This window comes from Nestor notabilis, unplaced genomic scaffold (assembly GCF_000696875.1).
Source record: "Nestor notabilis isolate BGI_N333 unplaced genomic scaffold, ASM69687v1 scaffold5158, whole genome shotgun sequence".
NCBI lineage: Eukaryota > Metazoa > Chordata > Aves > Psittaciformes > Psittacidae > Nestor > Nestor notabilis.
In genome coordinates, this window is record NW_009940440.1 from 12815 (window position 1) to 39340 (window position 26526).

General features: G+C 37.8%; 1 protein-coding gene across 1 annotated transcript in view; it reads left to right on the forward strand.

Annotated features, from left to right (window-relative positions):
• Positions 1–9752: 9752 nt before the first annotated feature.
• NWD2 (NACHT and WD repeat domain containing 2) overlaps positions 9753–26526 on the forward strand; it is a gene marked incomplete at its 5' end in the record, with an annotated part of 33998 nt that continues 17224 nt past the window's right edge. The window contains 2 exons of the mRNA XM_010020340.1: positions 9753–9841; positions 15564–15680. Coding sequence (XP_010018642.1) covers positions 9753–9841; positions 15564–15680 — 206 coding nt within the window. The remainder of the gene's footprint in view (positions 9842–15563; positions 15681–26526) is intronic.

Consider the following 26526-nt stretch of genomic DNA (forward strand, 5'->3'; position numbering starts at 1 on the left):
CAAAATGAGCCAGTTTTATGAATTATTTGGTCATGTTCAGTGACTTCTAGTGCAGACCCCACCTGGAATTATCTGTTTTGAAACTGTTGTACCACAGTGCCTGTAAGTGCGTGGTTGTAGCTAGGTAGAAGTTGTCTGGTGGTATGTGAAATAGTCCTCTTGCAGCTGCTCTCCTTTGCTGAGATTGTCATGTACTTTCTTCATCTTTGATAGCTGTTTCTTCAGCAGCCAAGAACTATTCTGACTGTGCAGTGGTGTTATTTAATAGTCCTCTCCATTTAGCATCAAGTAAAAAAGACGTCTGTTGCAAAGAAAAAGTATTGATTCAGACTTACTGCACTGATAGCAAGCAGCACCTTTTACTTCTGTGGGTGTCTTTGCACACCCACAAATGTCATGTTCAAGACATTTTCATCTTCTGGAATAAGAGTCTTATACATCTTTCACCTGAAGCCCATACTGTAAGCTACATTTATCAGTCACGCTTTCCAGCTGGCCCAGCTGACTTCAGCAGTTTTACAGTGATGCAAACTGGGGCCATGTTCCACCAGACTTAAGGAGAATATGACCTGGACTAGAACTTTGTGACTTGTGAACTTAAACAGAACATTTAGAGAAGGGAAAGGCAACTTTACCAGAGAGCCAACAGCGCTTGCAGAGCTCTTCCATAGCTTTGCAGCACTGCTAGATGTAAAGTCACACAGGAGTGTTTATTGGAGTTTCTTCAGAACGAGGTATATTTAATGGGCCTGTGCCGGCCTGTACTGTGAAATACATGTGCTCTTATGAGCCCTGCTTTCTCATGTTTTTTTATGACCCACCTCTGTTTAATGCCTTCTCAAAGCTTACAATATACTACTTTGTTGGCTTCCAGCACTTGAATCTGCAGTTCAGTTGGAGGCAGAATGTCTGTGACATCCCATTGCTTTATTGATTGCCACTGCCTCATTACCTCAAGTGCTTTAGTAACATACTCTGATAGTCTTCTCTTTGCTTTAGTGATGTCAGGAAAAAAAAAAGTAAAGCTACTGCAGTATATACAACTTAATTTTTAACAACATTTTCTAGTGTTGTACAGCTTTTTTTTCCTGCTTTCTAGATAATTCCACAATTTTTGGAAGTGTGAGTTGACACCTCTAGATGAACTAGGATTTTGGCACATATCTTTGTTATTGCAGTGGCCCTTTTTTTGTCTTCTGTTACACATTTTTGCACAGCTCACTCAGGAGTCTTCTTTTAGATTTCACAAGAAGTTTTTCTTTCACCTTAGTTTTGATTATAGTTGCAAATTCTTGTCTTTGCAGGCTTTGCTCTTTTCCACTTCTTAGTTGCAATAAGCTCTGGTGTTCTGCAGAGATAATTTTCAGACTTAATTTTGGTGTCTCTAAATATGCTGTGTCTTCAGTTTCTCCTGTCACATAATTTAATTGCGTAACAATAATTGTTGATAAATTGTCATGTTTTCAAGAGCTTTTCCTAGGTTGCTTTATTAAATGAAATAATTATATTTTGTTGAATTCTTCCACTTGTGAAGTTTGCAGAATGCAAAATTCTCTGCCTGTAAATATTTTGCCTTCAACCCATGGTGCAGCTCCCACTGTGCATTGGAATTTGCATTTGCATGATTGCCACAAACCAGTCAAAGGACACAAGGATGTATAGGATCCCAGACTGCAATCTAGGGATCATTTGCAGGACTGGGAAAGGATTCTGGGTCAACTCAAGTCTTTCTTTTTTCTTCGAGAACTTCTACATGTAAGGGTGCTGTGTTCCCAAGGGATAATGTGAGGTTATTTATTTGGATACATTACGAGACAAAATTCTGCCCCAGAGTCCTCACCCAAACCATACTCACTAGATTCAGCGAGTATGTAGTGTTTGTTTATTTATTAACTTATTTATGGATTGAAGGATTTCATCCAAACTCTGTGGAAGTCAGTAAGCCATCAAAAGTTTAAGGGTTTCAATACGTGCCACAAATGTAGACCTTCATTTAAAATCTGCTTAGATTAACAGATCTTTCCATTAACATCACCAGCCTTTGGATCAGACTTGAAATTTGTTTCAGGTAAGCATACCGTACACATAATGAAACTCAGAGCTCTCAGAAACCAAGATTTGTTTTAAATTGCGAACACAATCATGGGTGAATAATGAAAATTTGAATCTTGGTATTTGCTTTTCCCTCTGTCAAGTCAGTTCCATACTGATATTTCCCCTAAATTCTGTATTTCAACCTGGGTCTTGTCCCCTTTGATTTTACTAGTTGCTTCATTTTTTATACATGTAAATTGATAACTGGGTGTTATTGGTAAGCCAATAGGTGGCACTGGTTAATCATATTAACAATGAAGATGCAGGCTATTGTATAAGCATGATGTCGCTGTGAAATGTGGCCAGCTATTAAACATTATAATTAAAAAAATAAGAAATACATATCGTACGTGTGTTGTTTGAAATTTGTCACTTTACAGAACTGAGAGTAGGGAAAATTTTAGAAATCCGTTTTAAAACTACATCACTTTAAATTGGATATTGTTTGATTTGGGGCCAAAAAAGAAGAGCAAATTGCTGCAACTGGAAGTTTTAGGCTTGTAATTATGCCGTACATTTTGAATCCTGCCTCAGGTAGTTAGGTCTTTTGTTTTGATAATGTGTTTGTTTAAATGTTCTAGTGTAAACCACAAAGTCACATCCTGTCATTCCTTCACAACTGAGAGACACATTTCAGAATTACTTACTGTTTAATGTTATTTTTCGTTATTACTTCTGGCTTTCATGCCAAGCAGCCATTCCTTTGGGCTCAGATGCTCAGCCCACTGTTGTTCGTTTGTTGGTTTGTTGTTTTTTTTAAGCACTGAGAAGGTTGAGGAGAGGGAGATGCCACCAGTGTTGTTATTCAATAGCCTGGTGGCTAGAGCGCTAACCTCTGAGCTGAAGAACTGCAGTCTACATCCCCCCTAGTCCAGCAGAGTCATGCACGCTTTGTGCACACCTCATGATCACCATAAGGCTGGGAGAGGACACGTGGCCATGTACATTAGAGTAATCTTGTAGTATCTTGCTAGTCAGAATTTATTTGGAGGGTTACTATACTTTATAGGGTTTAATTTAATTAATCAAATTCAGTCTGTCCAGTTTCTTGTTTGCCTTCCATAGAAAGCTGGTAGAGACCTCAATGTTGGCAGTGTTGTTTGGAGAGGGGACACTGGAAGAAGTGAGCCAGACCAACCTGTTACTATTCCCAGTCTACCGAAAAAGAGCCTTGGGGAGCTCTGGATGCTTATTCTTATGCTTTCTACTCACAGAAACCCCAAAAGAAGGAAATGACAAGCCTATGGATTTAATTTTCTAGGAAGGCAGGGGTGCTAGGTAGGTCAAGTCATTTTTGCTTTTATTACCAGCTAATATCTATTTACCAGATTTTATTACATAGAATCATAGAATGGTTTGGGTTGGAAAGGATGTGAAGATCATCTAGTTCCAACCCCCTGCAATGGGCAGGGACGCCTCACACAAGATCATGTCGCCCAAGGCTCTGTCCAAGCCTGGCCTTGAACACTGCCAGGGATGGAGCATTTACCACTTCTTTGGACAACCTGTTCCAGTGCCTCACCACCCTCACCATAAAGAACTTCTTCCTTATACCTAACCCTTCCTCCTGCTGAAGTTTAAACCCATTACCCCTTGTCCTATTTCTACAGTCCCTGATGAAGAGTCCTTCTCCAGCATCCTTGTAGGGCCCCCTTCAGATACTGGAGGGCTGCTATGATTCAAACTCATTGCTTGCAAAGTGCTCTGATACTCCCAGATGAAAGGCACTATAGAAGTGGAAATTACTTATTATTATGGTATTATTTTCAGAGAGAAGGTTTCCATAATATTTAGGGACATTTGTTACCTTCTAGCATTCAAAGCTTTTAGTAGCAGGGATAATAGACAATGCTATTGTGTGTTATTAGTAAAAAAGGCAGTTTAAAAGGAACAATTCAGTTGAATAGTTGTTATGTGACAAAAATTTACTAGCATTAAGAGGCTTGGCAGCCAGTTCCTTATTTGGTTTTGCTGCTAAGTAATTTCTTATTTGCCTCATATCCTCAGATAATTCAAGTGCAGAGATCCTCACTGCAGTTAATAGACAATGGACAATGGTTATAAAATACCCATATTTTTTAATATTGCAGTGCATTTAAAAGAATCCTGTGACAGGAGTCTGTCCTACCCATCCCTCAAATGTAAGCATTTGGAATACTTTAAGAAAGCAAATAGCTGGGTGTCTTAGTGCATTCAGGACTAGGTTAGAAATGCTCTGCTCATCCAGGGCTTCCATATACATAAGAGACTCCAACAGTATGTGTTAACAAATGTTACCTGTGTGCATTTGTACAGGATACTAAGGCTAAGTTGGCAGAGAAGTAGGCTGTGAAAGAGGTGAGGTCAAGACCCCCAGGAAGCTTCTGTCCTGACCCACTGCAAAGCACAGGAACATCAAGAACAGGGGGAAGATACAGAAATTAATTGTTCTGTGCATACAAGGTGCTGCTCTTTCCTGGGTGATAGGCTGGAGCTGAAACCTGCAGGCAGCTCTGGCCCTGTATAACGTTTATTTCTGTGGTACCTTGAACAGCTACAAGGGCAGCTTTTCTTTTGTTCTTCTGTTTCTACCTTGGTTCTTCCAGGTTCAGCTGCCTGCCTCAACCTGTTATGTCAGTCAACAGTTTTCCTGCTGGCTCCTGTGAGCTGGTTACTGCAATGTTCCTCTATCAGTCAAAGAGTGGCAGTGCCAACACCCTCACTGCTTAGGATTTTCCCTGCTAGAGGGCCTTAGCTTGCATCATGCATGGATAAGATTGAACAGACTGTCAAACTGAATGTGCTGCTTCTTTGAGGGTTGTTGAGTGGGGCTCACTGTCCCCACACCAGCACCCCCTGCACAACACACGGTAGTAGGATGGGGCTGAGCAACTGCCTTGTTCAGCTGCGTCAAGCCATGGTTGAATAAGACTCCGTGTGACTGCAGCCTAAATGCATGGAAGAGGTATTCACATCACTGTCACCAGTATGGCCAGATCAGTATGACCACCAGCACAAAGAGGAACTATTTGGTCTTAAGGCAGAATAACTGATGCTTAAAAATGGGCAATTTCCATCGGGCTTCCATGTTAACTCTTTCTGTTCACTTGCATATGCGCTTTGAAATGTTTTTCAACTGGGCTATTTTCCATAACTTATTTTATCATGGAGATTAATGTTGGGCAACTGTTTGTAAATACACATCATCAGTTTACTAACACAGGAATGTAAAATGTACTTTCCCTATTAAAATAAGTGACTTTAATAGCAGAACAGCTTGTGTTTGAAGGTCAGATTTTGGCGTGGAAATAGTTCATGCTGAGAAGCAGCACCTTGGAGTACTCTAATGAAAACTGGCAGTGATTTGACTGAGCTACAAGCCTTCAGAAATCACACCTCACCCAAACAGTCCTGTTTAAACAGTGATTGCCTATTACTTGGCAGAAAGGCTATAAATGCCTATGTGGCTATTTCAATTCAGTCCTAAGCATTACACTGGGGATGCCTGGGGAGAGGGAGTGCTGCAACGGCATTCTAGTCAGTTCAAAGTGTAGGGCTGGGCAGGATGATGTGGTTATGGACCAGCTTAGGAGGTAACCATCTGCAAGAGCTAGCACTGGAAGATGTGTGTTCAGCAAGTCACTGTCTTGCTCAAGGCTGTCTGGTTTTGGTTTCATTTAAATATTGGCAACATGTTTAGGGTTGGGTTGGGTTGGTTTTGGTCCTAACGTTTTTGCAGATGTAGTTTCATTCTCAGAGTTTATTGTAGACTGTCATTTGGATTTAAGAGTATCAGAATTAAGGAGGTGTATAAAGCTCATCTCACAGCTACTCTTTCATTTTGTCTGCTAGAAGAATGTCATTTAGTTAATCCATTCATCTGCAGCAGCAGCCTGGAAGGTAGAATTTGCCTGTGTGACACAGTTGTTGTTAGGATCTGCCAGCTTCAGATTTGCTGTCACTGTAAATCAGATTAGATTTATTTAATTAAGCCAGCTTGTCTGCCTTCCATACTAATTACTGTAGTTATTCTTAACTACATGCACTTCTGTTTCCTTAAAGTTTCATAACTTGTTACAAATACAGCAATTCTTAAAATTCATTAATATAAGCACCAGACTCAAATTCCAATTAGATAAGCACATTCCATTAGACTTGGAGGTAGGAATAAAAATACAGGATGGATATGCTGAGTGTCTTATCCAGAACACAGCTGTAGTTCAAGTAATGTTTTATCTCTTTCTCTTTCGTTTATAAGGTATTAGGAATGTAGCACTACTCTTGCAGTGTGTTGTTTCATTTTCTGAACAAGACTCTACAAGTTAAGCTGCAGGAAACAGCACAATGTTCTAAAACTAGAGCCAATGGGGTTCTGGAGTGTAAATCCTATGGGCGTAAATGGAACGAAGCAGAATTATCTGTTGTATGCCTCAGAAAATATATTTCCCATTTGTCATTTAATCGTGTTTACTCTTATGCCCTTTTCCAATATTTTTTTTCATTCCTGCAACTTAGCCTATTTAATTCCCTCATAAGACTGTTCTGCCCACTGACACATTGATCATTTAAGTAAATGCTAACAGTATCTGTGAATAGTTGCATCCTTAATAACAATACTGTAGTCATGATTAATTTACATTTACAGGCAAGAATCATTTTGGTTTAGTTCAGTAACTCAGTAGTAAGTTGGTTTTCAACAGTTTATTCTACTATGTGTTTTCATAGACTTTCGTGCGAAAATTAACCTGTGTTAACACAAAAATACAGAGTATATAGACTGATCTAAGGGCCTCAGTTACTGTTAAGGTGGAAAAAAAGTGAAGTATTTGAAATGAAGCAAAGTATGCAGGCAGCTTTTATCTAAAGGTACAACACTGTGCAGAAAGTAACTCCAAGCTAGAAAGAGAAAAGTTGCTTTGGAGCAAGAATATTACTGCTGCATCAGCATAGTGCAACCCTCTGGCTAATTAGCCTTGTTAGCTCTGTACTACATTCTGCAAGAAAAGGTTGACTTATGCGCTAAAGTATAAGAGAAAATTAATGACTGTGGATCCTAAGGAGAGAGCAACTCATCTGTCCTTTATGTACTAACTCAAGCAGCTCTGGGCGGGGAGCTTTGTTTTTGTGCTTCATTCCTAAATATTTGTAGGATATGTTTGTATTCATCCAGATCTGGAGTACATTTCTGAGGTGAATCTCTATATCTCTCGCTCGCTATCTAATATACTTTGACTCAAATCATAGAGCGGTCATGGTGTGTATGTACTTGGTTCCTTTTGGATGAAAAACAGGAAGATAGCTACAGGTGGCAAAATACTGGAACAGGTTGCCAAGAGAGGTGGTGGATGAAACATCCCTGGACACATTCAAGGACAGGCAGGATGTGGTTTAGGGCAACCTGATCTAGTTGAAAATGTCCCTGCTTGTTACATGGGGGTTGGACTAGATGACCTTTGAAGGTCTTTTCCAAACCAAACTATTTTATGATTCTATGATTCTATGATCTTACCTCATGCGCACCAAATGTTTGAGGGGGTTGAGCCTAATCCAAAGTAAAATCCGCTGAAATACATATGGCATGGACATTGGGTCCTTGGCACCAGATATTTTACTCTACAGTTTTGCTCCTGCTGGCCCACACAGTAGCAAAAGTCTTCCCAGGCACTGTATGAAGGGCCTGGATGGGTAAGGTTCTTATGAGAGACAGGGCCACTGCTGGTTGCAAGGGGGCTTAGGAGGTCATCTAAGCTACTCCTCTAAGTGGGAGGGAGTATTACTTCTGCCAGCAGTAACTTGGCCAACTGTGGACTTGTCTAGTTGAGTCTTTAAGAGCTCCAAAGACAGAGGAGCCTCTCCTAGGTCCAGCCACAACTTCCCAGGCTGTCATTACCTCTGTTGTACTGTTTGACACTACCACAAAGAGTACAAAGTCACTACTACTCTATCATCTCTGTAAGTGCCTTAGAAGTGTTTTCAGGCTGTGATTAGGTCCCCCTTCTATTCTTCACACAACTAAACAAGCCCAGATTCCTCAATCTCTTCTTGTAGGCCATGTGCTGTTGTCCCCTGACCGTCTCAGTAGCCTCTCCAGTTTCCTCCCCATCCTCCTGATTTGGGGTGCCCAGAGCTGAGCACAGCACTCTTAATACAGCCTCTTCAGTGCCAGGGAGAGGAAGGTAATAATTTCCTGAGAGGGAAGTGAGGAAAGAGAGAGTGAGGCCACAGTCTTCTGAATGTAGCCCAGGGCACAGTCTGTCTTATTTGCAGTCTTCAGACTGGGTTTATAAAAGCTGTGTACTTCACATTTAGGATCTTGCCTCGAGTGGCATGCTCATAGTCAATAAAAATCTTGTGATGGAGCAAGGACCATACTAATGCTTTTGGACTGTTGTCTTCAGAACACATTAGCATAGTTAGTATATTTTAAAACATTAAATCATAAATACATAATATCATTGCACTTAGAAAGGATGTTTTATGGAAACTACTATGCCTTTGACTTTTTTCTCATCAAAAGTTTGTGAAGGAAGAACTGTGGTAATTTATATAAACTGGATAAAGATCATGCCTGTACTTTTAAGCCTTTGTGGTACAGCCTTTTTACCTTGATGAAGATTTCACAAGAAATAATTCTGTGGAGGTGTTCTGGATTGCTTTCTATTTATAAAAATAAATGGTAATTATACCACGCATTTGTGTAATATTTCAAAGGTATATTTAAATATTAAGAAGAGTAGTATGAATTTGGTGTAATTAATTAAATTACAGAGTTCAAACTCTCCTAGAACTGCCAAAATAAAAAATATTATAAATCTGTGACTGTAATTGTATGAACAGATCTCTGACTTAAATCTATCTGCAGTGGCTCTGATACACAGAACATTGTTAGATTTGCATACATATCTCTGGTTTACAACAACGTGGGGACTGTTAAATCAGTTTTAACCTATGCTTTGTTTTAGTGCAGTTATACAAATATTGCTTTAACTGCAGTAGATGTTTTCCATCATTCATAAGTTAACACTTTTATTTTTCATCGCATGGTGCTCAGATCTAGTGTTCTACAACAGTTGTCTTTTATCTTCAAAAATAACTTTGCAACAGTGTCATCCCTCATCCCTCTATGTCTTAACTCGATCAACACTGGTCATAATCTAGACCAAGTAAAATCCATCATATATCTTAGTCTTATTGGGAAAGACAATAGAATTTCTTATCTATACAAGATTTCATTACTGACCAAATTTACTTCACATTTGACAGTATGTTTCTGAGTGGTATCTTTTATATAAATGTGTCTGGATTACTTTGGAGAGACAGAACTTAACCAGTTTGGTGTCATTGCCATTTTGTGCTTTGTTATCAAAACATACATCATTTTGTATAGTAAGAATGTATGATGTCAGAAATGTGCATTTAGTATGATAGCAGGAATCAGCTGGACCAAAATATACCACAAATAATGCTATTAACAGCTAGGATGATGAAGAAAGTGATGGTGTTTGACACAATGTTTGGGGATCAGTTTGGGGATCAGTTCCTAGTGCTTGATTATCATTGGTGGGGGGACAGAGGGGTGCACGTTAAGGGCTCTTTTTTTATGTGATAAATCTGTATTTCTGAATAAAAGAACTAAGTTTATATAAATACTGTTAATAACATCTCTTTCCCCAACACAGATACAATAGCAGAAAGGAGTGCCCTAAGAGAACATGTATATCCCAAGCTGAGAGAATTCTGCAGGGAAAACTATGGGTTGGAATTTCAGGTACGTTTTGTTGTGTTAAATCTTTCATTATTTTTTCTTGAAATTAACCCTCTCTAGAACAGATAACATTTTTAAGTATAATTGGTAAAATAGAAAATTGCAACAAATGTATTTCATGTTAATTGTACTTAATTGACGTACTTAAATTATTTTACAGGCAGATGTGAGGTAAATTCTGAACAGATAAAAAACCACAGTTATACAATGCAAGATTACACTGATGGTACAAGCAATATGCCAACAAACTGACATCTTTCACATTAGAAACTTAATGAAACCAACTCTATTTTAGATAATCAAAGTATTTAAGAAGAAATAATGTCACATCTGAATTACCATGTTGTACTTCTAGATATTTCAGGGACTGTAGTGATAGGACAGTAGGTTCAAACTTAAACAGGGGAGATTTAGGTTAGATATAAGAAGTTCTTTACTGTGAGGGTGCTGAGGCACTAGAACAGGTTGCCCCAAGAAGTTGTGGCTGTCCTAAGGTCAGGTTGGTTGGGGCTTTATTTATTATTTATTATTTGTTGTTTATTATTTATTATTGATTAATTTATTATTAATTGTCCATGGCAGGGGGTTGAAACTAGGTGATCTTAAGGTCGTTTCCAACCCTGACTATTTTATGATTCTGTGATTCTATGAAAACATACTTAAGTGTAAGCAACCTCTTTTTAATTTCGTGTAATCATCATTGAAGTAGCACTATCTGTATATTCACATAATCATCTACTCTACCTGTGGGTTTGTCTTCCACTGTAATGTGGAAAATCATCTAAACAGTTGAATATTGAAACTGATTACCAAAATGAATTGAATATGGAACATTTTTTTGTGATTATATACTATGGAATTTGCTCACTTTAATGTCAATTGTAAAATTCCCATTGCTTTAGTCAGTTCATGTTTTCCGTTGTGTTATGGAAGACATATACCCATCCACATCTTTAGGAAGAGCTAGTTTGTAATAAATTGCATTATAAGTTTCATTTGACTTAAACCACACAAGTTTGGCATCACAGTTGAAGTCACTGGTACTTTTAAGTCAGGTATATCCAAATTTACAGTCCTGTAAACTCATCAAGTAAAGTCCCTTATATGTCAGCAGGCCTGGAACTGGCTCTCTGCTAAGAGAAACAAGTACAGCGTGTGATGGTGTAAAAATGTTGGTTTATTTTTTTTTTTCTCCCCCAAGATTCTGGTTCTACATCCTCAAGCCTTCCTCATATACTAGTGTTAACCTCCTGCCTTAGTGACCCCAAAAACTCCAGTGTGAACCTTATTTGGAAACAGCTAATGCCTTTTATGCAATATCCTGTTCCTCCCAGTATATTATTCTTGGTACACATGCAGCTGTTTTTTAATCAAAATAACAAGTTCTCAAATGATAATATTTGATTTTAATTCCCTGAGTCACAGTGGAGTTGCTGAATCTGCATGGTGGCAAATTCCAGAGTGATTTTTGATTATGGCTATAATAGAATTTCATCTGAAGGTCCTAGTTCATCAGCTGATTGGGAAGTCCCAGCTGCAGTGGCACATGCAAGGAATAGCAAAAGATATTTAAATAATAAAGTGTTTTTTTCCTGTTACTACCATATGATATTAAGGAGAAATATAAACTCTTTATTTCTGTCATCTTTGAGGAGACATTTCAGTGACAGGAGGGAAATGTCTCTGCCAAGTAGATTATAACCCACTGCTGAATTCTTTGTGAGGGAAAACATGTATTTCTTAAAATGAATTGTAATGTAGTCTCTAGGGGAGGAATAATTAAGTTTACTCTGGTTGATACTCATGGAAGCAAATTAATTTTTTATATAGTTTCAACACCAAGAGCATCCTTATGTGGTATGAGGTCTGAGAGACAGCTCCACTGACACATTTCTGAAAACAGCTAGGAAGCTATCACATTTCTGTGGAAGCAAAGTAGAAAAGCTTGTATAAAAAATTACCAAAGGAAAGTAGTAAAGCATTTTGGAGGAGGCTCTGAGGTAGACTTTATCAAAACGTCTTTTTTTTTTTTTCCTTTAACATTCCTTATACACTGAGTTTCTTAGGTTAGCATGCAAAATCCAAGAGTACAGATTTCAGTGTAGTGATGTCAAGAGTCATGTGCCTTTCCGATACAGGGATAAATTTGTATTTTCCTGTACAGAGCAGAACACGTAACTTTTCATCCTGATACGTAAACTTTTACTGACCAAAGAACAACTGCCTTCTGTGTGATTACCACAAATGCTCTCTAACATAGAGGATCATGAAAATGCCCTCTTCCTGATAAATCATGACCCAAATAACATGCATTTGATTACATTCATTGCTCCATCTTCCACTGAGTCATCTGGCTGCACAGGTGTGTGTTTCAGTTCTTGCAAAGCATGAGATCAAGTTAGTGGGAGCTGTTAGGGAACATTACCACCACATGTGTGGAAGCAGAACTGAACACCAAATCACAGAATCACAGAACGGTTTGGGTTGGAAAGGACCTTAAGATCATCTAGTTCCAACCCCCCTGCCATGAGCAGGGACACCTCATCAAAGATCATGTTGTCCAACCTGGCCTTGAACACTGCCAGGGATAGAGCATTTACCACTTCCTTGGGCAACCTATTCCAGTGCCTCACCACCCTCACTGTAAAGAACTTCTTCCTTAGATCTAACCTGAACTTCTAAGTTTGAAGCCATTACCTCTTGTCCTGTCACTACAGTCCCTGATGAAGAGTCCTCTCCAGCATCCTTGTAGGCCCCCTTCAGATATTGGAAGGCTGCTATGAGGTCTCCACGCAGCCTTCTCTTTTCCAGGCTGAATAGTTCCAGTTTTCTCAGCCTGTCTTTGCATGGGAGGTGCTCTGGCCCCCTTATCATCCTCGTGGCCCTCCTCTGGACTTGCTCCAACAGCTCCATGTCCTTTTTGTGTTGAGGACGCTAGAACGGGACACAATACTCCAAGTGAGGTCTCACAAGAGCAGAGTAGAGGGGCAGGATCACCTCCTTCAACCTGCTGGTCACACTGCTCTTGGTGCAGCCCATCACTCTATGAATTTGTTTGCATGATGGACTTTCTTTTCCATTGAATCAGAAAATGTTTCCAAAGAACAGGTGTTGGTGAAGACAGAAAGCAAGAAAGCTGAGAAAAAGAATTCCAGAGTGTGTGGTGTTTTGTACTGGAAATACAGTAATTTTTTAGGGGAGGACAGATAGGCTAACAAAAGTAGTTGTAATAGAAAAATTTGGAGGATAACTAACCATAGTTAATTAGCAGCATACTCTTCTTCTTGGGAACAATGAACTGTTTGAAGTCATTTTCACCGTATGGTATACGCTAGAAGGAAAGTGGAATTTTGCATGAATGAAATTTTTTAGTGGTTTTTTTAAGCACTTGGAAGTGATAAAGATAAAATTATTTCATTTCCATAGAAAAATCTATGAACCTGTAAGATTGGTAGGACAAAAGCTACAAGTGAAAGGAAATACTCAGTTATGAACAAAAAGCCTCTGCTAGGTGGCTAGTGTGGAACTGAGGTAGACCAGTGTCAGTCCACTGTGTGTAAGTAGCTCTTGCACCAAGCACTGGTTGTCATCTCACCTTGGCAGCCTTACTGAAAATTAGAATGGGTGTCTGTCACACAGTGTTTCAAAGTGGAAACATACTTCAACGTCAGATACAGTTGTCCTCTTGTTCCATTTCTTTAACTTTGTAAATCCTATTTATTCAGTTAGCATAAAGAATAAACACTAAACCCCTCATTTTGAAATTCTTTGTGTCTTCAGAGGTTTGATTGCTAAAATATTTCCTCTTGCAGGACAAAATTATAACAGGTTAAGATACTATGTGCCAAAATTGTGTTACCCCATAAAAATTATCTATAACGTCATAACACACAGAAGGCAGCTGCTGAGCCACGACAATATCTGCTATTCCAGGGAGTTTCCTCTTCACATTTACAGAATTAACATGATTTCTGAACATTTAATTAAAATAGAAATTGCTTTTATGTTTCAGATGAACTTGAGCAGCACAATAAATTCAATCAGTAATTCAAATATTTTTAACTGTATGCTAAGATGCTTTAATTTTATGGCTAGAATACTTAAGCTTTATCATACATCATTCAAGTAATCAGCTGAATGCAATGTGAAGTTCACTAATGAAGTCATAGTGATAAATAACAGAAGGCAGGGAGGAAGAAGGGAACACTTTTTTCTTAATGAGACTGAAAGAAAAGGACAGAGAAGAAATCAGTGCAAATGAGGGAAATAGGAAGGCTGTTTGAGATGCAGTTTTGTAAAGCAGAAGCTGCTTGTTCCAGCAAAATTTTGGAAGAGTTTCTGTGAAAAATAAAGATATTAAGTGTATTTTTTGGCAGTGTAAGCTACAATGCATTTTATACATTGGGCTATTTCACTCATCATCAGTCAGATGGTACATTACCTCTCATGTTTGGCAACAGTGTGCCTACTCCAGCAAACACTGACATCCATCCCAAACTTTTCTGGCAGAAATACCAATAAGACTGTTGGTAGTGAGATTAAATATGGGCGTAAATACTTCTAGGACTAGGTCTTAAACCTTGGCATTTATTGTTACGAGATATTTTCCAAGGAGTTTATCCAACTGTATACAAACCAGTGAATTTTACTTTTACATCAACCCATTATTGGTTCTTATATTAGGTCTTCAGACTGATTCTGCTTCCCATGGAAACAGCAGAGTGCTTCCACAGTACAAATAATATTACAACAAATTACACAAATTATTATACAAATTGTACACATTATATTACAAATAACAATATTGTAATATATTCATGTCACATTGATTATTTTTTTTAACTATCCATTTGGACTTTTTTTTTGTTCAGGTTACACAGATTATGTTAAAAATCAATAGTAGCTTAAATGAGAGATTAGTAGCATGTACTCTTAAGTTTTATTCCAAAAGAAATGTGTATATATGATCTCTACTCTTGTAAATTCAATTTTCCCCAGTAAGAGTTCAGCCTTTTAGTTAAGACATGTAGTGAAATCACACTTCATCGCTTAATTTCTTCAAATAAGTTTAACATCTATAGTCCAGTTTCTTCCAGTTTGTTTGCAGCTAATTACCATCACAAAACTGAGTCTGTAACTACAGATGAAAAGCTGAGCAGCAAGCTGTCTGTCATTGCATATCTATACAATCTCTGCTTCTAAAGTAACAAAGACCAGCTAACAAAAGAAGTACGATATTACAGAGCTGCACATATTCTTTCTTTTGAGCCATGCACACAGGATGAGTTTATATCCTGTGGATATAAGTGACACAGGGTGTCAAGTCATGGTCTTGACTGTGATACACAGCAAAACTTCCATTCATTTCCATGGAGCCAGAATTTTATCAATGCTTTTGTCATTATTCTTACCTATCCATTATATGCAATTTAGTAGCAAATAAAGCCTACATCAAATCAAGATCTTGTCATGCTAATGTCTGCAAAGAAATATTAATATGAAATGAGAGACTGTCCCAGGAGGGACTACCTGGGAAGGAAAATAAGAGGCTTGAATTATCATTCACCTAAGGAAACCCTGCCAGTCTATAAAGACTGGTTATAGACCTCATTGCCTTTTACTGCACTGCAGAACAGTGCTTAGCACATAGAATGTTGTCAAAGTTAATTTTCAATAGGTAGAAAGGGCATATGATAAAGTAACGATGTTGCATACTGTTTTCCAGGTCATAGACCTATACTGGGGAGTTGAAGCAGATGAATGGGACAGTCCTGAGCTACAAAAGAGTCGTATGAAGCTGTTAGAAGATTGCTTGAAAAGTTCTGCAGGTCCATGTTTTGTTGTGGGTATAAAAATAATGTTTTACTTTACAACAAAAATACAATGTTAGCTATCATAACATGCATGATTCAGTAACAAATGTGTTCTTTTCTTCTTTCTAAAATATTTTTGTATTTCTAGCTGTACATTAGTTATACTGCATCCAAATGTTTCCCAATACAGCACTGTAGATTAACAATAATTACTCAGTGTTAGTGGAGAAGAAAGAAGTATGTCATGATCAGTCCTCATAGTAAGATGGGTTTAGAAACCACAAGGTATGACTGTAATACTGTAACAACAGAGGTATGGACTACTTGTTTAAGGAGGCCGCTGTTAATTAATTCTTGGCACTTCTCACGCATGCTGGCCTAGAAGGACGTGCTTACAAAAGCACAGCAGCAGCAAAGATCTGCTCTGATCTGCATTTTGCTGTTTTGTGTCATTAACCTAGGACAAAATGCCTGGTATTAGAGTGTGAAAAGACTGCAGATCAGTGACAACCTGAGGAGGCTCTGAGACTTTTTTTTTTCCTACTCTGCTTTCTCTTTACTGTTGCCAGAACAACCGTTGCTTTTAGGATTCTTCAATAGTCAGTAAAGCTGGCAAAAAAGATAGATCTTTACTGGCTTTTCCTATTAGACCCAAAGGAGAGATTGAACCACTTTATATCAGTGGTTTAGAAAGCTTTATATATTTATTTCAGTGTAAGAGAGATCTTTTTCTGTAGATGATCCTGTTGGTTTTCATCAAGCTCAACAGTCTTCAGCTATCCCTCACAGCTTTTACAGCTGAAGCAGCATGAATTTATGAAGTCGTGCCAAACATTGTGTAGGGTTCTAGTAGTTGAAAGGCACTGGGAGTAGGCTGTATGTATAAAGTCCTGCTAGGTATACTTTTGTCCCTTCAGTGAATCACAAACAATAGATTTTGCTGTCACTGATTTTGTATTAAATATACAGTTTGGAGTGGTGCATTTTTTCTCTTTCTTCTGTGCTTAGAAAGAGTCGTACCATGTTTTAAGATGAACATAGTTAACTTGAAAAATATTTAAAGACCAGTTTAGCACATGGTATGCTGACTGTATTAGTTTTCAGTGCACAGACCAAAAATACATGACTTTTGGTAACTGCCTTTTTCCAGCTGCTTAGAGTGTAGCATATCTGCTTTATCTGTGAAGGATAAGTCTGTTTTTAACTTTCTGGGCAGATCTAGATAGAGAATCTCTCTAATGAGATTCACTATTCAGTGGTATATACTGCATACTTACAGCATCTATGAATGCATCAAAACTAAAGAGGACATGCTTTGGGAAGAATGTGGGTTTATTTAGTATATGAGAAGTACTATGTGCAAGGGAGACTTCAGTGAAAGTACAAAAATGGCCACAATGAGTAGGATTAGCTATGATCAAGGGTGCTTCTCTGAAAGTATAATATTTACATTATTCCAAAACATATTTAATTATTTATGAGCTGCCTTGAGGCTCCATCTTTGTGAGAAATAAATGGGGGATAGACAACAATTATTTTTCTATGCATAGTTGTAGGAGTGCAGAGATATTAGGATAAGTCTCAAGTTAAATTAACCTCTGTAAAACTCTTCACTTGTGTTTAGGAAAATAACCAACATTATTTTAAGATGAAGTGTTTGCAGAGAAAAGAATAGATATCCTGCCTACATTAGATAGATTCAGTTCCAGTTTCATTATAGCACTGTAGACATACCAGAGCATACAGAGCAAGACAGCCTCATTCAGTATCTATCCATCAAGCTGAATATTTTCAAGTAAACATGCCTAATCCTGCTTCACTAGTCTTGTCAATTATTGTACTAATTGTTAGTACAAGTTTTACTAGATTACAAGTGTTTTGCTATTACATGTCTTTATTACAAGTTTTCTTGTAATAAAGTCTGAAAGTAAAAAATTACACTGCTTCTGTTTACTGCTGGTATGCTACTGATTGTCCTCTCCATGGTCACTTGTTTATTCCAACTGGAAGGGTACTGGAAATGCTTGTAGTTTAGACATCAAAGGAAATCTGTCACTCTCCTTTGACAGCTTTAATTCAGTGGCAAACAATTTTAAGACCATGCCTTTGCTATTCTAGATTTTCTTTTCTATATTTGCTAAGAAAATAATTTAGAAAAGGTAGATTTCTCCTCTATACTTAAATGTAGGTAAGTGAACTCTAATTCTTAGAATTGTCATAATAAGGCAGAGAAGAGTTCTGAAAAAAATCAAGTCTTTTTTTTTAAAGGAAGAATTTTAAAGATGTAGGGAACTGAAACCACAGAATCCCATGGGGATGGAAAGGATACAAAAGACTGCCTGCTGTGAAGGCTGGACATCGCTTCTCTCCATGCCAAAGATTAGATAAAGAGCAAGCTGTAGCATGTGCTGTTCCATGTTTTTATCGCACCCTTACAACCATCTCACTGGCTGTTTCATTCACCACTTTACCTCATTCTCTTATTTAGCTTCAGACCCCTGGGGAATGAAGGCTGTCCTCAGCGCTTGACCGTAAAGAGCCCAGCACTTGGAGTGCTGAGTCTGGGCTGGGTTTGATGCTGTTGTGACACTGTTTTTCACAAGCACACACTGGCCCAGATCTCTAGAGGGTTTGGGTAGCTTCCATCTGATGTGACTAAATTTAGTTTTCTGGGTTTATTTTTCTACTTTTTATCTTCCCTTTGATGAAAAATCAGAGTTGGAATAGAAAGGCATGGCGTGTTTCCTGTAGCAACACCCAGTGTCCTTAGACATGGATGTTCTAAAATCCCTGTGAAGGAGTGAAGGAAACCTCGTCATGTTTATGCATATGTTTATGCATATTTTAGCAGTTCAGAATTTTGAAGCTGTTAAGAACTGCCTGCCTGATACTGTTACTAAGGAAATCAGAAATTTTAACCAGAACAAAACAGCTAACAAAGAGGTTGCAGTAAGCCAATGACTCCAATATTCGAGGTTTTTGAAGTATGGGCCAGAGTGATACCTTTCCCAATGACTATACTGGCAAAACTACAGAAATCTCTTCAAGTACACTTGTTTTTTGCTCTGTTGTACCTTAGTTGGATGGAGTTTATTTCATTTACAACACAAATTGAAGATTATTCTACTCCAACAACCATAATCAGTTTTAATTTATAGTAACATAATTAAAAACTGACTTTGGCACTGCAGGCTTTGGGCAACTTCCCATTTCTTGAGAAAGTTCTATAAAATGTTCCTCTTCCATTCAGCTGGCATTTTTTTTACTTTTCAATTACCACTTTCTTAATTCAGACACAGATCTGGGATTAAATTGGACTATTCCGAATTAATGAGCAGATATGGATTAATTTTTATAAAGTGTTTCCTTATGGCACTTTGTGCCTGCATTGTGGTATCAGATGGAGAGAAATGAAAATGAGTTCTTAAATTAGTGCAGTGAATAAATTGGAAGTCCTAAGCTTTTCTTCAGATATGAAAGAACAAAATCCAAATGAACATATATTCGTAAACACAAAGGAAGAAGCACTTCTGAAAAAAAAAAAGGGTAATTAATTTCCTGTGACACTGTTTTGGGAATGTACAGTCCCCCTCTTACCTACTACCTGAGCTCTGGCAACACTTGATCTAATTAGGGAGAAGGGAGCTTGGGTTTTTTTGGTTAGGTTGGGGTTTTGCTGTGTAAAATCAGTGCTTACTATATGTAATCATTTAAAAACTCATAGCTTTTACTGTAGGTAAAAACATACCATGGTATTTTTGATCTACAGAATAATTTATGAAGATTTATTTATGAGGGGAAGAATACTATTTCTGCAGGAAAAATACTTTCCATAAAATTTTATGCAGAAATTGTACTGGTTGTGTCTGGAATCTACATGGGGAGATTGAAATGCAGTGTATTTATTAAACTGTGAACTGCTTAAACTGTTCATTGCATAACAATACCAAAGACAAAATACATTCAGTATATCACTGTAACCTTTACATTTTGTTGACTTGTGTTTCCTTGTAAATTCATAAGAGAAGGCAATATAAACAGGATGGTAGAGTGGCAATGAAGGTTATATTATCATCCCACAACTGATTATGAACAGGATTTATCTACTGTGGACCTAGTCTCAATACCTTTAACAACTAACAGAAAGATATAGGTACCTCCAGTAATATCTGAGTCATCTTCTGAGTGACTGTTCACCCATTAACAGCAAGGAGACGCTAAAGAGTTAGGCTGCTAATTTAGGAACACAATTACAGTGCTTTGTATCAATTAAGGCTTGACCTATTTCGGGTGTCCTTAGTCTACACTGGTTATTTTACTGCCCTTTTACCAGGGTTCCTTAACTAATATGCCAGTACTAACCTGCTGTTTATTATGCCTTAGTAGAGACAAGAGAATTGCCAAGCTTCTCTGCATTTCTCTTCAAACATAAGAAGTTCTAACACATGGGTGCTCTCCTCCATCTGTGTGGCACCTCACAGTCTCTGCCTGAACTGCAGTTCTTGTATGAGCACGTTCTGAAAAATTGTAAAATGAAAGGGAGACATGTAAATGAAATGTTAGTTTGTCGCCTGTAATGGTTTGCTCAATTAAATATGTTTGGGTTTGTACAAACCTAAGAGATTCTTTTCACCCGTCATTCAAATCATCTGGCCCAAAGAAGAGTAAAGACATTTTCTACCTACTCTGAACAGCCATTGTAATTTACATTTATCATTCTAAATTACATTTACATTGTAATTTACATGATCTCTCTCTAATTATTGACAGCTTGTTGTTAATTTCAGCATTAATGAAGCATTAACAAAGACCTAGCATTATGAAATAGGGATTCCAGTAGGATTTTGAAAGAATACCAGCAATTTACAATATTGGGCTTGTCCCTAAATCACCCTGAAACTGAAGATGAAATATGGTGAAATGTTTTTTACATCTTTGGATCTTTTTGTTCCTACAGTGCATGCTTTAATCATTCCATGAAGTACACTGCTACTTAGTTCTCTTTGCTGAGTACGAATGGTTGATAATTAATTCTGAGCACATTCCATCTTGGAGAAAATTCCAAATTATATTCCTCTAGCATTGCTTAATCTCTTCAACTCCCATTTCAGTTCAGGTGTTACTTTAGTGTTTATCCCTAACAGGAAAACAAAATATATACAGGTTCTGGAACACCTGAGATGATACACTTTGCCTTTGCTCTTCTTGGAAAATTGCCACGCATTTTAAGTTAGGGAGGCTAAACTCAGTGAAATGTGCCTATATTTAAACAGCCAGCTTATGAGAAATGCTATGAACCTGGTGCTCTTTGGGAGATCAGCAGAAGTTGCAAGTGCTTGATACATTTCAGAATTTAATTTTCTTCCAGGAAGCAGCTCTCTATATAGTTTTTATGTGAATGAGGAAAAATAGCTGGAACGAGACAGCCCAGTGAAGTGTATTCCAAGAAACACATATTGAATTATGAATTTCTTCTCACTCCACATCTGAGGCAAAACTCATCCAAATAAGAACTCCCTCTAACAAAGGAGGGTTTGGGGTCATAAAGCATATCAGGAATGGCTCCATAAGACTTGTTGGCATGAATCTCAAATAAAGTATACGTCTGCAGACACTAATCCTGTTTTAGATGGACTTGGGCAACAGGAAAGATTTTTCTCAAAGCAGAGCTTTGTATATTTTTTGAAAGCCTTCAAAACAGATAAAGTGATTAAGCTTTAAATACACAGTATGCAACTTTCCTGTCAGCAAGCCTTGGTCTTCTTTCACAGCCTCCAGACTAACAGGCAAAGGGTGTATATCCCTTTCCATGTTGTTTATCTCTGAACAACAGATACACACAGAGTAGAATTAAGGATGGGGTGATATTGTATGATTAAACTATTGTGACCTCCTTGATCTGCATTAGGGCTGGGAATGTATTTTCCTGTGAATTCCTCTAAATGTAAAATCTAGGGTCTAAAAATGCTTACCCATTTTTTAAACATATCACATTGAAAATAGCACCATCAGGCAGCTCTTCCATGGAACATAGAAACTGCATGGGTTTTCATGTAGTCTTAAAATAGCTTGCATTTTCAGCCCACAGTCAGAAAACTCTACGTATTTTCTGCTAATTCACCATATTTCTTTTTCTTAACATAAATAGAATTTTTGGTGCTGCCTTCCAGGAAGGTTAAGTCTTACATTTAATGTAACACACCATATTAGTGAGAACAAGATTAGCATGCATTCGGATTTCCATCATTGTATGTAATGTGTAGAGGAAAAAAATAGGCTGCATGAGATTTATGAGATTTATTTTCTCTTTACCCTCAAGAGCTTTACTAAACCATCTTCTGAGGTAGTACCGTAATCAGTTAGATGTAATGGTCTGCTCTACAAATGAAACAGTAGATCAGAAAACCAACATCAGCTGTTCTGCAGAAGTGAGGGGGGAAAATCCTAAACCTTGCAGTGATAATTCCATGTAAAGAAACAGCATACTTCACAGTATTTTTTAGCAGGCAGTTGATAAGTTCAGAGAGAGATCTTAATGCTGTTACTTGCCCCTAGTGTATGTAACTTCCCTTTTCTCGACTAGAGTAAACAAACACCTACCCATAATGTAACTAGTTTTACAGTGTTCTTCATAGTGGTAGATTTTAAAAGAACTCAGAATAGTCGTGCTACTCACGCCTGGAAAAATAGCTCATTGCCTGGCCACACAGTTTTGGAGAGTATATACTCTGCCTCTCAGTCATGCCATTGCATAGCGTAGGCAAGACAGTGCTTTTATAGAAAGAAGTGTCATGACCTGATGTTCTTTGCTATATTTCTTTTTTTTTCATGGGGATTTACTACAGAATTTTTAAACATTTGGCTAATGACTTACCCTACTACCTGAAGGCAGTATTTAGTGCTGAGTGCTTGTACACTTACCATTAAGTCTGATTACCTTTTAGTTAAAAAGTGTTAGAAAAGGCATGAAGATATCCCAATAGAAAACTACTATAGGAGGTTTTATTTAGGTCTATTCCATTCTTGAAGAACTATGGCAAGTGGAAGCTAAGAGGATTTATAAGGGTGATTTTTTTTCATCTATATTACAAATGGAAAACTAATATTGGGGAGATTTGAAAAATAGTAGGTTTTTTTAGGTGGCTTTATGAAAAGATTGATTTATATTTAATATAAAATGAACTATAAGGGTTAACATTCTCATTGTAATATTTGGTGATGTGAATGGGCTGCAAAGATTGTTGACACTCTGAATACTTTAAGTAATATTGTTCTTCATAAGCTGAAACCTTTGTCCAGTGCATATGGGGTGTGGTTTATAAAGCCAAGGAAAGCTTTAATCTTTATTATCACAGTGCCTGTTTTAGTATTTTCTATCTATTCAGCTGCTTTGAAGGTCCGAGCCACATTTTTGCTTTCTCTGCTTAACTGTTATTACAGTTTAGATTATTAGTTTCTTGTAATAGGAATTAGTTCCTTTCATCTTGCAAATATGCTTCTATCCTTTCTAGCCTCCTCCAAATTTATAGTAATTTAATAAACAGAAAAAATGGTTCTTCCCCTCCAAGCACATGAAAAGTAGAGAATGCATGCAAATCATTTAAGAACATGCAGAAGGGACTGGTACTTCTACATCAGTCTTAAGTTAACTGGGCCATCATATTGCTAGCATTGCTGGGGAAGAAAAACTATTCTTGTGCAAGGAATTATCTAATAATTTCTTTTCATCTTTGAAGGATTAGATTGATAGTATCTTCAGAAAGTACCAGCACCAACTGTCCCAGATAACAAGCCCTAAAACCAATGCCAGCTGGCTTGGAAGAAAGATTATTTTGTTACAAATGGCACATAAGGACACAAAAATCATAAAGAAAAGTCATCAAAATCCAGTAACTAGTCAAAATACATTATATAGGCCACTCCACATGTACTTGCAAAGCAGATATGACTTTATGTTATGCTACTTGTTCTGCATTCTGTGATAAATGCTAAATTCTGGGTACGGTAGAGAGGTGTCATTACAATCTGCTAGAGCTAATGTCCCTTACATTAAAAAATTGCCTTTTGGCCTTCATTTATTTCATATCCCTGTAAACTATGTTTATTAATGGTGTTCTAGGTGTTTCTCTACATGCTACACAGTCATAGGTCATATCAGGCTCACATTGACTATAGTATTCTATGCAATTTCTGACATCATTTTCTTGACATTTAATTAGATCAGTTTTTCATTTGTAGGGTCAATGAATACCAATCTGTTTAGCTCTAATAAGAAGGAAAAATAAAATCACACTGAAATGTCATATCATATCAGACTATTCAGTATTCCTAAAGTTGGGAGGGGTATTAAAATTCTGTTATACCACCAATGATTTCTGCCTCTGATAATGGTCATTAATTAACACTTTCCAATACCTTCATAGTGGCTATGTATGTTACTGAGAAACACAGCTTAATTATGTTACAGAATAACATAAATATATAGGTCTATTTCCAATAAAGAGTGTGAGTGCATGCTTATGGCAGGATTTGGATAGGTTTTGCAGCCTTAAAAACCCCTCCTCAGTTGCTGCAACTTTGGAGGTTACTGCAGACTAGATGCCTCTCTGTCAATCCTATAAATAATAAATTCATCTCTTCTTGCCATGCTAAACTTTATCTCAGTCTAAGCTCTTTGGCTCGTCATTTATCACTTGAATACTATCCCAGAATGGAAATTTAGAAACTAAGCAGCCCTTCTAATAAGAGACTAGCAAGATCATATTTCCCTTTCTTCTTAGAGGGTGCCTGGATGCAGCAGGGTGCAGGATCCTTTCTTATATATGAAGCATACTAAAGGCAGTAAGAATAGAAGACTCCTAGCTTTTAACTCCAGGTTTTGGTGTCCAGAAGCCAAGTGCCCTGTCCTCCCAGCTGACTACACTGGTAGGTCAGAGTGTCGTCTTTCTGGCTCCATGATGCCTGCATTTCTGGATGCTCAGTAAGGCACATTGAACAGCAACAGTAGGAGAAGCTTTTCTTCATTAGCCAGATTTTACCTATGAGATGCAGGATTCCTTCCTGCTTGGGTGACTGTTGTGGTTATTCTACAAAGCAGGGGAAGTTACACCACCATGCCCTACTCTGAAAGACAAGATTGATCTCCTTGCTGTTCCCAGGAAAGCTACATTTTCTGGTCCCTGTAGGAAGGGTAGTGATTTCCACAGGCAAGGTTATTGACTCCAGTCTGGGCTGTGTGCTAAAGCCTTTTATTAAACCTAGCCCTTGTAGCTTGCTTTTCTACCCAGCTCCACTGTTACGAAGTGTTACAGGACCTATCAGAAAGTTGACAGGAATCTGGACTACAGTAGGAGTTACCTGCAAGGTCCAAAAAAAGACAAAAAAAAATTCTCCTCGTTGAGAGAAGAATCAGAGTGAGTGAGCAGGAACACACTGTGGCTGGAGGAAGGACTTCCCCAGTTCTTCCTCTAGCCTACCTTTATTCCCAGACCTCTTTCCTAATTTTATTCTTCTTGACTGATTTTCTCACCTGCACCCATGCTCAGGGAGGTCAGTGAGCTAGCGATGACAAACAATGAAGGAAAAGGCAATAAAATGAACTAAACTGGTGCTTCACAATCATGTAGAACGCAGGAGAAGGAGTGTGGAGGAAGAAGACCATTGATACTTTCCCAGCTAGGAGAAAGGAGAGTTCTGGTGAAGCAAAGTGTATCAGGGAAGTAGGTCATGAATTTCTTCTAGGGAAGTGCATTCACTCTGTATGATGGACTGTTAGCTCCTACCCACGACGTCCTGAAAAATGATTTATCATTATTTTATATCTCCGTACCACTAAGGAAAAGGTTTGAGATTTAGAAATACTGCACTGTGGGTGAAGTTCAGAGGTGAGGGAATTGGTTCATTTACAGCTGGATTCGGCTGCCCTCTAATCTTCTCAAAGATGGGTCAAGCATCAAGTAACTCCACCATCATTTTCTTCTTACACCTTATATCAAAAGATCACTCATAGAAAAAGACTTCATCAGTTGTACCTCATCCTTCCAGTCCCAATTCCAGTTAGTTTTCTTACGAGGTAGTTCAACAGCTCTTCTTTGTTTTTTCATGGAAGTGAAACCAACACCTGTTTCGAGTTTCTGAAATACCTATAGCCCCACCCCGGTGTACTTCTGCAGTGCCTCCAGGGCAAAAAGAGAGAAACTAGGGCATGACTCCGTGAAACAACACAAATTTGTCAAGCCAAGAAACATAAATGCATATCCAGGAAGGTGGGAAAAAAAAAAATCTCTTTCTCAGCACAGAAATGTCTTTATTATGCCTTCAGTTTCCTATTCACTTCAGTAATTTCAATTAAAAAATTTATTTCTTATTTTATGTTTCATACAGTCAGCAGAAGTTCTAAAACTAAATCTGTTTAACCCATAAACTTCAACCAAAGGACTGAGGTATGGACACTATTATTATTTGAAAAATCAGATTAAAATGTTTGATACCACTCTATGGTTCCATTTTTCCCTTAAAAACTAAACAGAACAAATAACATAGAGCAACAGTTCCATCCCTGCTTGTACATAAATACACAAGCTCCTTTGCATATTGGCACTCAGAATAGAAATGCTGATTTTAGAAGCTATCATTAGCCTCATTTTATAGATAGGCAATCTGAGGCAGTGGCAAAAGCACCAGGAAGTTACTAGTTTCCATACTGAGATGAAGCAAAAGCAGAAAAAAGATTTAAGAGGTCTGCAGCAGCTCTGGTGTTCTGTCTGCTAAGTTGAGTTGCTTTGCAAGTGTTGGCAGTAGAAACAAACTGCTGTTCTGAAGGCACTTTGACCTGTGCATCCTAGAAATCACAGATTACAACATTTGTAGCTTCCC